The sequence below is a fragment of the Ascaphus truei genome, chromosome 8 (genome assembly GCF_040206685.1).
Source record: "Ascaphus truei isolate aAscTru1 chromosome 8, aAscTru1.hap1, whole genome shotgun sequence".
In the NCBI taxonomy this organism is placed as follows: Eukaryota; Metazoa; Chordata; class Amphibia; order Anura; family Ascaphidae; genus Ascaphus; species Ascaphus truei.
The window spans coordinates 64,853,906-64,866,222 of record NC_134490.1 but is presented as its reverse complement, the minus strand read 5'-3'; the positions used below and the strand labels follow the sequence as shown (position 1 = coordinate 64,866,222).

General features: G+C 46.1%; 1 protein-coding gene across 1 annotated transcript in view; it reads right to left on the bottom strand.

Moving 5' to 3' along the window:
- MMS19 (MMS19 cytosolic iron-sulfur assembly component) overlaps window positions 1–12,317 on the bottom strand; it is a 49,678-nt gene that overhangs the window by 3,829 nt on the left and 33,532 nt on the right. The window contains exons 22-30 of the mRNA XM_075612380.1: window positions 10,447–10,521; window positions 9,892–10,018; window positions 8,639–8,739; window positions 6,770–6,826; window positions 5,904–6,090; window positions 5,044–5,126; window positions 4,092–4,256; window positions 1,849–1,908; window positions 190–290 (exon numbers count right to left, since the gene is read on the bottom strand). Of these exons, the coding sequence (XP_075468495.1) occupies window positions 190–290; window positions 1,849–1,908; window positions 4,092–4,256; window positions 5,044–5,126; window positions 5,904–6,090; window positions 6,770–6,826; window positions 8,639–8,739; window positions 9,892–10,018; window positions 10,447–10,521 (956 nt within the window). The remainder of the gene's footprint in view (window positions 1–189; window positions 291–1,848; window positions 1,909–4,091; window positions 4,257–5,043; window positions 5,127–5,903; window positions 6,091–6,769; window positions 6,827–8,638; window positions 8,740–9,891; window positions 10,019–10,446; window positions 10,522–12,317) is intronic.

The following is a 12,317-nucleotide window of genomic DNA, read 5'->3' as shown; positions in this document are numbered from 1 at the left end:
TTACTCGCGAGTGTACTTAAAGTGAGTGTCCTTAAAGCGGGGTATGCCTGTATATTAACCACTGCTCATTTGGAGTAACCCCTTCAGTGCTCATCAGGAAGGCCCTCCACTCTGAAGGGATTAAATAGGCTGTAACAATTGACTTCATTTAACCTGGTTAAAGTGAAACTTTTTTCTTTTTAAACTCACCACTGACCGCGAGCAGCGACGGCTTCTTTCCTCACCAACCTCTTCTTATCATCCAACGGTTTAGCTAAGGCACGGATCACCTGCTGCTTGTGAGGCAGGAGCTGCAGTGAGAGCAGTGCATGTCGGGTTTCATTTATACATATATATACCAGGCAAGCAGATACTGTGTGATATGGATACATGCCAGAGAGGGGAAAATTGAATTATTATATACATTTACCTAGAATGGGATACAATTCCATGCAGCACTGTTAATGCCTTAATACATTACAATATGTATAAATCAATTATTGTGGTAGCAAAAGAAAGAAAAGCTCTCTTCCCTGCTTCACAAATCATTGCATCAGAGTTGTACTTGGGGGGGAAAAAAAGGTGGTCCCATTGGACTTTATATGTAAGCATATATCTTTAATGTTTGGAAGGAAATGTCAATCCTAAATGTACCATAATAAGGTGGTGAGCAGTATAAATCTCCAAAAGTCTGTATATGCAGCCACATAAAACCAATAAGCATGGTGTGATACTCAGAGCACTGCCTACTAAGGGAATAGGGACATTAACCCCAAACGGTGGACGCCTGGTAAAGATGCCCCCGAGATAGGCAAGTCCCTCCCGTCATTAGATAATGGGCAAGTGCAGAGTACACAATAGTGCAGGCAAAGGCTATGGTGTCAGACAAGGAAAAAATGTACTCAGATAAATCTACAGGATTTGATACAGTACAGTATTTTTTCCTGTTTATGGTACAATTTAAATTTTTATTAAAAGTTGGGATTTAAAATATAAAAGGAAATGAACGTAGCACAGCCGCAGGAACAAGCAGCCGGACCGGACAAAATAAATCAATAAAAAAAAATAAACTTTATTCAGCATAGCCAAGTGCAGAGGCAGGAAAAACAAACCCTCAATTTTATTTTTGTGTTGATTTATTTTGTCCGTCTACTTGTTCCTGCTGCTGTGCTCCGTTCATTTCCACTTATATTTTAAATCCTAACTAAACTAACTAACTAATTAAAATTGTACCATAAACAGGAAAAATACTGTATCAAATCTAAACCAGCTATATAGGTATTGTCTTTACTAGATCTATAGTTATATGAAAGACAATACTATTATGTTCAATTTAAATCTGATAACAGTATTTCTGTTCGTGGTACAAGTCACATTTTTATTAAGTTATGTTTTAAAATATTGTTAGATTTGGATATTGGGTAGAACATAAGGAGGGAGCTGTTCTTTCTTTTCCTACACCAATAATTAACGTATACATATTTTAATGTACTACGGCAGGAGTGCACAACTCCAGTCCTCAAGCCCCCACAAACAGGTCAGGTTTTTAGGATATCCCAGCATCAGCACAGGTAGCTCAATCAGAGGCTCAGTCAAAGACTCAGCCTCTGATTAAGCCACCTGTGCTGAAGTAGGGATAGCCTGAAAACCCGACTTGTTTGGGGAGCTTGAGGCCTGGAGTTGCGCGCCCTGCACCAAGGCATTTACAGTGTCATATGGACTTATGTCTCATTCTAGGTAAATGTATACATTGGAATTTCTACCAGGGAATCCATTATTTAGTGGAAAGTTCGTAGGATTTAGCATTTTTCACATAAAAAACAAAAACAAAGGCAGTGTCTCAATAATCCATGGAAAGGTCATTCTCACCATGTGCAGAGGGAGCTGTGTGAGAGCGTGGACACACTTCAGAGCTGTAATGCGCACATCCTGGAGAGAGACAGAGAGTGTTGTGTGCTGAGAAAAGCCATCATTTCCCACCAATCCGATCGCAGAGTTACAATCGTTAAGATAATAAAAATACAGGCTATAACTTAACGCCTGGTTTAATTGAACTCTAGACAGGAAGAACTGAACACATTAGTAAAAAAAATATGCACAGATATCAACCGGAAATGTTTAACACTATCTAAAAATACTAGCAGGAGAATCTGCACGTGATACTTTAAAAGAATAAACATCACCCAAATGACAGCAAATATTCCTCCTATTTTCATTATTCATCTACATTAGCTGTGGCTCTTGTACTGCCGGCCTCCATTTCCAGCATCCCCTGCAAGCAATGTTAAAGCAAAACAGGCTGCATTGCGATTTACATTTTTTTTTTGAAATTATTATTATTACAGGGGGTTTCCGGAGCCGAATTGTGTTAAATTCAGCTCCGGGGACCTCTTGCTTCCAGCGATGCTTACCGGTAAAGCTGACGGAATCCCTGTGAAATTCAAATGTCTTGTGTCACGGCTTCCAATTGGCCAGCGGGACATTTAAATGCCGCCATAATGTCATGCTGATAGTTTTTCTGACTGCAGAGATAATGGCACCCAGAACAGAGGTAAGTATCTCTGAAAGCAGGGAGTCCCCGGAGATGAAATGAACACAGCTCAGCTCCCGAGATCCCCTGCTTCAATTCTGCAATAAAAGAATGTAAAACGCAATGCAGCCTGTTCTGCCGCTTCAATAAGTCTAATATCTCTTGTATTATGATGTGCTGCAGAATATCCTAGCTCCTTTCAAGGGTCTATTACCCCTTTGGGACATGCCACCCAGCATGGCATTGTGACATCATTACGCATACTACGTGCTGTACCCTCTGACGTCACTTTCCTGTTATAAATGTGTGCTCACTCCCGGGTCAGTGTTAAATGCTTGATGCAGGTAACTTATATTTGTTATCTCAATATTTGCTTCATATCCTATGCTATTTAACCATAATCTGGTCACCATTGTGACGTACTACTATCGACATACTGGCGATGATGTCACTTCTGGGGGTGTACATTATGGGGTTTATAGGACTCGCTTGTACAGGCAGTCCTCGTTTTACAACGCTTCGCTTTACAACGAATGGCTTATCCAACGCTATGCAATGCATACCTATGTTCATTTTTACAACGCCAAAATGGCTTATCCAACGCTCTTACGATGCTTTGCAACGTTGTGCGTGTGTATATATATATACACATATATACATATATATATATATACACATTCACATAAACAACGTTGCAAAGGGTCGTAAGCGTATATATATAATATTATACTATATAATATTATATAATATATTATTTATTATGTTATATTATATATAATACAGTATATACACTATATAATTGATGTGTGTGCTGCATATCTTATTGCCTGCATAAAATATTTGGTGTATTTTAGTGTTAAAAATGCCTTCAGGAACGGAACCTTTCATTTAAACAGTGTTCCTATGGGAAAACGTGTTTCGCTTTACAACGTTTCGCTTTACAACGCCATTTTGAGTAACGCATTGTGTTGGATAACCGAGGACTGCCTGTACAATGTTTGTGTTACCTTGAGAAAGATCCGCTTGTCAGGACCGAAATATTGGTGAATAAATCACTACTACGGAATTAAATTACTGGAGTGATTATCTTGCATCATTACATGCGCTTCACGCCTGAGAGTTCAAGCACCTCAGGTATTACTCATTACTATTTGAGTGCTTGTGTATCTCCCTCCTCTTACAATGCACACAATAAGCTTTTCCAGCACCACAATACGAGGGCCCCATGTTCATTTGGAAGACGTGAAGACGGGAAAAAAAAACTAAATTCCCTCCCAAACATGCAGAACTCTTCGTAACCTAACCCCTCATCCCCTAATAGTTCTGCAGTAAAGTGAAGACTTGAAGGTGTTAAACGGAGTGACACAGACCTTGCCCGTTGTTGTACCTCTCATGAATCTGAATAAATATGAAAGAAAACCCAAGCTCAAATAGGGTTTTACCACCGACAGGGAAATGGCTAAACTAGCTGGTGGTTCTTATTGGCTGTGAAATTCTATGTTTCCAACCAGAAATGCAATGGTTATAATGTATTCTACCTGCAGGAAAAAAAGGGGGATTCCACCTGCAAAGACCAACTTACCATAGTGGGACTGGAAATCAGGCTAATGAGTTTTGTGATCAGGGTATCCATGTGAACACTCAGGATCTCAGCGGCATCTACCAGTAAAGGCTCCAGACAGGTCAGTGTCGATAACTGAACAACGCGATCAGGGCAGGACAATGCCTCAAGCAGCAGAGATAGCAACTGGGCATGAGAGCAGGGGAAATGTGCAGTGACGTTTACAGCATAGTATAAAGAATACATACAGCACATCAAAGAAAAAACATCTAAACTATGATCAATAACTTTTTGGAAAATGTACATTTATGAAGACGTCTAGTATAAATATGTAGGATTACGCACGTCATTGCAAGAACTCTATCCTAAACACATTAGCGGAACAGGCATTGCAAGAACTCTATCCTAAACACATTAGCGGAACAGGCATTGCAAGCACTCTATCCTAAACACATTAGCGGAACAGGCATTGCAAGCACTCTATCCTAAACACATTAGCGGAACAGGCATTGCAAGAACTCTATCCTAAACACATTAGCGGAACAGGCATTGCAAGCACTCTATCCTAAACACATTAGCGGAACAGGCATTGCAAGAACGCTATCCTAAACACATTAGCGGAACAGGCATTGCAAGCACTTTGCTGCCCATCTGAACTGTTGGATTTCCAGCATTCATTATTTCAGAAGCAAAGTTTTGCCACATTGAATGTGAAGATAAAGAGGCTGCATCGTTTCCATAGATCAGGGGTAGCCAACTCTATTCTTCAAGGGCCAACAACAGGTCAGGTGTTCAGGATTTCCCTGTTTCAGCACAGGTGGCTCAATCAATGCCCCAGAAACCCCGGTTTCCCAGAAGTGCTTCCCATTGAACTTTCAGGTGTTACTAAAAGCCGGCTGTGATGCCCGGAGTGGAACTATTTATACTGCGAGTGGGACCAGGCCACCCAAGCCGATGGGTTTATAATGCTCACCGAAGGAAGCTCTGTCATGAGAACTTGCTTTGGCAGGGAGTTCAGGACGTGGGAGAGAGCTTTCAGGTAATTCGGCTTGTCATCTGAAGGGAAGAAAAAGGAACAATTGTAAAGACAGTCCATGGGAAAAAAAAGACCAATGAAAACACAAATAAGGTTAAGAGACAGGTACATCCAGGGGCGTAGCTATAGCCCGGGGCGAAGCCCACTCTTCCCTTCCCCTCAACCCCCCCCCCCACCTCCCTGTCGGCAGCCCATCTTTCTCTCTTCAGATGGGGAGATGGTATGCGGCGGCAGCGGGCCCCCGGCGTTAAACAGAGGATAAGCCGGCAGAGGAATCGGCAGTTGTTACAGAGGCAGAGCAGGACGGCCGGGGAGGAGCACGCACTAGCAGCAGACACCGGAAGTAAGAAAGGCCTCTGGGTCAGACCGCTAGTGCGCTCTATACCCCGGCCGTCCTGCTCTGCCTCTAACAACTGCTCATTCCTCTGCCGGCTTATTCTCTGTTTAATGCCGGGGGCCGCCGCCGCTGCACCGCATACCATCTCCCCGCGCCTGTCTCTATTACCACCCACAGGTTGGCATGGAAGACGAGGAGGGAGAGAGCTGATGATGATGTATATATATTTTTTGTTTGTTTATTTAAATACTCCACAAAACCCAAACAACTTAACCAACTTCCCCCACATACGGACAATGGGTCGTAATTACAAGCGGTGCCAAAACGCAAGACAGCTTCACTTGAATGGCTCGCAGGTGGCCTACCGCTTAGCGCCGCTTAGTAAATGTGGTCCACTGTGCTGAATATTACTCTGCCAGTACTCTTTTATTATCGTCAATCAGCTCCAAAATCACATCACCTTTATTTGCAGAGTTGAAGCCCTCCACTAACTTTGGAACGTTCTCTGTGAAAAACCGCTGGCGGAACATGATGCGGATGTCGGCATGGCAGGCTCGGCTAAGGATATCCGGCGAGTCGGAGACCAGCAGTGAGAACATGTCTGCAGCTAAGGGACCAAGTTCCCGGTCAGACAGCAAATATATCACCTACAGGAGAAGCCAGAAAGAAGCAAAGGTTTTCTTCTATTCGCAAAGTTTGCACAGAAATACACTGCGGTCTGTTCTGGGAATTTAATGTGAACTACACATAGCAGATGTAACGATATTAAGGTCTGTAAACACACCACACCCCTGTAAGCTGAAAACCCAGACCAGCCACACCATATATACTTATATTAAAAAGGAGTGCTCCTGGGTTTGTTATATAATGTATACAACAAAAGACTGTAGTGCTACAGTACATACAACATGACAAATCATATAGTTAAATACTTATTTGGACACGTAGATGTGGTTTGCAAGCTTAGAATGCTTTCATCAAATAATTTAACCAAGTGACTCTCACATATCAGAAATACAGATAAGTATTTAACCATATGATTTGACATGTTGGATGTAGTAATGGGGCTTTGTCTTTTGTCTGCCTTCAAAAATAGATCCTAATCCTGGTGAAATATGTAAGATAACAATAGATATCAGAAAAAGCATGGAACACATTGTCATTACAAAAGAAAACATATTTATTGATTTATTTAACGTTCTGCTGCTGTTAAAATAGAAAACACATTTTATTAGCATCTGCAATTTACTGTGACAAAACAATATTTTATTTCCCAATATTCCATCATTTATTCTCCCAGCCTCTCGTTTATTGACAATTTTTTACCTTATTAGTAAGCGGACCATTCAAAGGATGGTATCTCAGGATCAAGGCTTTTGTAACCTGCAAAGGGAAAAAAGACAACATTTTCTTCAACTAGAAAGTTTCACTTGAGTGGTGCAATCCCACAGTCAGCCGTTGAACTTCAAGTATTTTCTTTACTCTTTTGTTTTATTTTTTTGTGTGCCCATTTTAAGTTTTTATTGTGTTTTCAAACAATTGTAAATACATACAGCACTGTGCCCCGCGGAACCCAAACTGATTTTAGATTTATACGTCTGATTTTAATATAAAAGAAAAAGAGAAGAGTATACAAGAAACAGCAAAAGCGAAAATAAAGTGGAGGAGGGGTAAGGGTAGGAGGGTGGGGGAATGGGGAGGGGGTGGAGGGGGGGGGGTTGAGTGGGTACCCACATCCTGTCCTGTTTGGTTTGGCTCCCTGGGCAGCGAGTCTCTGTCTCTCCCTGATATCTGCTGTCTAGCTCCCTTCCTTCTAGACCCAACCCTAGGCCTCTCGAACTCCTACTGTTATCTTCTATTAAGCTTCTAGCCAGGGGTCCCATATTTTGTGGGATTTTTCGGTGGCGTGTTTAAGGACGGCAGTGAGCCTCTCCATCAACATCACTTCGTTAATTCTATTTGTTACCATTGACCTGGATGGAGGCAATGGGTTTTTCAAAGCGGCTGCTATCGCACATCTGGTTGTTGTCAGAATATGCGATATCAGGCGCTTAATAGGGTGGCCTATTTCCTGTACTGGTTTGGCCAGCAGGTATACCAGGGGGCATAGGTGGATTTCTAAGCCTGTGGTCTCGTTTATAATCTGCTGGATCATCTTCTAGTATTTTTGTATTGCCGGGCAGAACCACATTATGTAGGCCATGTCGCCTACCTGGCCGCATGCCCTCCAGCATTGGTCAAAGGATTCTGGGGAAGATCTGTTTTAGCCTCTTTGGTGTGAGATACCATTGGCATATTATTTTATATATGGTTTTTTTTTGTGGCCGTACAGATGGAGGTTTTGGCCGCATTATCCCAGATATCTTCCCAGTCTTCTCTGTCGATTTCCAGCCCCAGGTCTCTGGCCCATTTGGTCATATAACTATGGTCTGTGGTGGACCCTGCCGATTCTAGCCCTGCGTAAATCATCCTTATTAGTCCTTTTTGGTATTTTTCCTTTTTGCATAATTGCTCGAAGTTTGTCATCTCTGGAAATTTTGAGGTCCTAGAGACGGACAAGAGAAAATGCCTAATTTGTAGGAACTGGAATAGAGGTAGGTTTTCTTTACTCTTATCCTATCATCAGAGAACCAATCAAGTTAGAGGGAGGTGAGGACTTTGGGTATACAAACATGGTGACATCACACGAAAAAAAGAATAGCCAGAGAAACTTAAACCCCTCCCAAATCTAATTTGAAAAGAGAAATTAAAAATACTTAGGAGTGCCAGATCTGGGTAATTTTCCTTTTATAAATTACCCAGATAAGACCCATTAAACAGGTCACTGGAATTAGTTCACTTTGGAGGGATTGACCCTTTAAACAGAAAAAAAGCTTGCACCTCCTGGCTTTAGAGTTTACAGTTGTGAAAACAAAACAACATATACAAGAATGGTTTTACTTAAAGGGTTAACAGGAGCGTATTAATGAAAACTGCCCACACCTCTGGCAGTACAAGCATAAAACTCTTCCATTTTGCCTAACTACAAATAAGAGGCGAGCAGCTTCCATTCCAAGGACTAATGTCTGCTCCAGTTCTGTTGCTTGCCTTTAAAAAGACTATGACTCCCACTGCAAGGCGTTGGAGGCTCCCACATGACAAAGGGTTAACTGCAAATGTTGCATGTTACATTTTTGTAGAAAGCTCATCCCTCACCCAAACAAGCAGTGTAATGGCCTGAGTCCGGTTGGGTCCGTCCGCCAGACCGGACTCTATCCTGCGAGCTGCGCTCTGAAGAATCTCATCCAGTTGGTTCCCTAGAGTGAGAGGACACGACAAGCAGCTGAGTATACAGGTACAATAAAGAGCGGAGAGCATGGTCATGCGCTTCAGGCTCACTGCACTAGTGTCCCTGCAACATAATTAATACAGTAAACGGGGAGCTGCTACGGTCAGTCACACGGATTACCGGTCACAAACCGATATCATGTTTCATAATTCAGACGCAAAGTACTTAGCTGAAGGGAAACCCTGCCCATCACTAAATATAATAATAATACATTTATATAGCGCTCATCTGCCAATGGGACGTAAAGCGCTTCACAGTTCACAATTCAAACATCGAAAACAAGAATAGACACCAAATACAGGATGTAACAAAACAGGGAGTGAAAGGTTTAGTATTATATGTCAGGTTGGAGGTGGTGGTGCATTGATAAAATGCCTGGGTACACAGATTTGTCTGGAGCTTGATTTTAAAGATCTCCAGAGAGGTGTATCTCAGGCTACCCGAGGCAGAGACTTCCAAAACGTGGGAGCAGCATGGCTAAAGTCTCGAGCAACAAAAGAAGTCAGGGAGATTCAAGGAACCGTTAGCAGACTTGAACCTGCCGATCCAGGTCAACAATTGGGGCTATAGAGAGCCAGGCGCTCCTTCAGGTAGGTACAGTAGGACTTTAAATGTCAATACATTCTTGAAACAAATTCAGCACCTTACAGGCAACCAGTGCAGAGCACGGAGAACAGGTGTCATATGGCAGGAGCAGGTCTGGTTAGTCAACAAAAAATTACTTTAGAAATACTACACAAGAACAAAACTTTACTGATTATATTACTAAACACAGATACGATTAGGGATTCAACTCCACCGTACAGTACGTGTGGTAAATATAGCATACTTGAACGTACTGTATGTCTTTTTTCAACCTCATCTACTAAGTCAGAGTTGCGCAAACGGAGGGCGGGAGATTTGTCTGGGGGGCGCGAGGCCTCTGCAACAGTAACACTTACAGGGGTTCAGACGCGTCACCATGGCGTCAAATGACGCAGCGGGGTCATGTGACATCACGCGACCCCGGAGCATCATTTGACGCAGCTGGCATGTAGGAGAGGGGGCAGGAGACCGGGGGGGCGCAGCTTCAAAAGTTTGCGCTCCCCTGTACTAAGTAACTATGTGTGACCATTCTTACCTGTGGGACACTTGTTTATTAGCCCAGCAAAGCACTTCGAGGCAGCGGAGTAAGAAAACGGGGAACACCCAGACAGGCTCAATGATAATAAATGCTGCAATAAGTGGCTCAGTTGTGGAATTTCCACCTGTGTATAAAATAGCAGTTAATACCCTCAAATGATAATCAGCAAAAAAAAACATTACAATGTTGCAGCTGACTGGCCTCTGTGTAGTCTAGGATTCATTTTATTGAAAGAACGTTAAAAGGAACAGAGAGCAATATAACTACAAATGACAACTGAAGGACACAAACAAACACATGAGCTGATAAAGCAGACTGATAAGCAGGCAGAAGACACGATTATTTCTATTGGATTCTAACAGTGGCGGAATCTATGGTTTGCTCGTTTCTAAACAATCATCCAGTTAGGTGTATAATTCGAGCCCACTGTGTGCATACTGTGTGTATATTAATCAAAGTAACAAGGTCAGATATCCTGTTTCTGTCAGTAGAGATATGCCCAGCACCGTGGTGATGCGACGTGCCATGACATTTCATTACTTTCGGACTCACCGTTCTCGGCAAAGAGCAGACGAATGCCATTAGAAGGGCCACCAGCCGGCACTGGGGCTCTGCCGGCGCCTCAGCCTGGAAAACAAAGAAGTGCGTCACATTTACACATCCATTCATTAGCACCGGAAATAAACCCTCAAAGGAGCATTAAAAAAGGAGGCCAGTATTTAGAGCTGTAATCGTACACCCAGCCTTCTCCCTCCCCCGCTGCTCAGAGGGGCTCCTATACTGGCCTCCCCCGCTGCTCAGAGGGGCTCCTACACAGGCCTCCCCCGCTGCTCAGAGGGGCTCCTACACAGGCCTCCCCCGCTGCTCAGAGGGGCTCCTACACAGGCCTCCCCCGCTGCTCAGAGGGGCTCCTACACAGGCCTCCCCCGCTGCTCAGAGGGGCTCCTACACAGGCCTCCCCCGCTGCTCAGAGGGGCTCCTATACAGGCCTCCCCCGCTGCTCAGAGGGGCTCCTATACAGGCCTCCCTGCTGCTCAGAGGGGCTCCTACACAGGCCTCCCCCGCTGCTCAGAGGGGCTCCTACACAGGCCTCCCCCGCTGCTCAGAGGGGCTCCTACACAGGCCTCCCCCGCTGCTCAGAGGGGCTCCTAAAAAGGCCTCCCCCGCTGCTCAGAGGGGCTCCTATATAGGCCTCCCCCGCTGCTCAGAGGGGCTCCTATACAGACCTCCCCCGCTGCTCAGAGGGGCTCCTACACAGGCCTCCCCCGCTGCTCAGAGGGGCTCCTATACAGGCCTCCCCCGCTGCTCAGAGGGGCTCCTAAAAAGGCCTCCCCCGCTGCTCAGAGGGGCTCCTATACAGGCCTCCCCCGCTGCTCAGAGGGGCTCCTACACAGGCCTCCCCCGCTGCTCAGAGGGGCTCCTATACAGGGCTCCCCCGCTGCTCAGAGGGGATCCTACACAGGCCTCCCCCGCTGCTCAGAGGGGCTCCTATACAGGCCTCCCCCGCTGCTCAGAGGGGCTCCTATACAGGCCTCCCCCGCTGCTCAGAGGGGCTCCTACACAGGCCTCCCCCGCTGCTCAGAGGGGCTCTACACAGACCTCCCCCGCTGCTCAGAGGGGCTCCTACACAGGGCTGCCCCGCTGCTCAGAGGGGCTCCTACACAGGCCTCCCCCGCTGCTCAGAGGGGCTCCTATACAGGCCTCCCCCGCTGCTCAGAGGGGCTCCTATACAGGCCTCCCCCGCTGCTCAGAGGGGCTCCTACACAGGCCTCCCCCGCTGCTCAGAGGGGCTCCTACACAGACCTCCCCCGCTGCTCAGAGGGGCTCCTATACAGGCCTCCCCCGCTGCTCAGAGGGGCTCCTACACAGGCCTCCCCCGCTGCTCAGAGGGGCTCCTATACAGGGCTCCCCCGCTGCTCAGAGGGGATCCTACACAGGCCTCCCCCGCTGCTCAGAGGGGCTCCTATACAGGCCTCTCCCGCTGCTCAGAGGGGCTCCTATACAGGCCTCCCCCGCTGCTCAGAGGGGCTCCTACACAGGCCTCCCCCGCTGCTCAGAGGGGCTCTACACAGACCTCCCCCGCTGCTCAGAGGGGCTCCTACACAGGGCTGCCCCGCTGCTCAGAGGGGCTCCTACACAGGCCTCCCCCGCTGCTCAGAGGGGCTCCTATACAGGCCTCCCCCGCTGCTCAGAGGGGCTCCTATACAGGCCTCCCCCGCTGCTCAGAGGGGCTCCTACACAGGCCTCCCCCGCTGCTCAGAGGGGCTCCTACACAGACCTCCCCCGCTGCTCAGAGGGGCTCCTACACAGGGCTGCCCCGCTGCTCAGAGGGGCTCCTACACAGGCCTCCCCCGCTGCTCAGAGGGGCTCCTACACAGGCCTCTCCCGCTGCTCAGAGGGGCTCCTATACAGGCCTCCCCCGC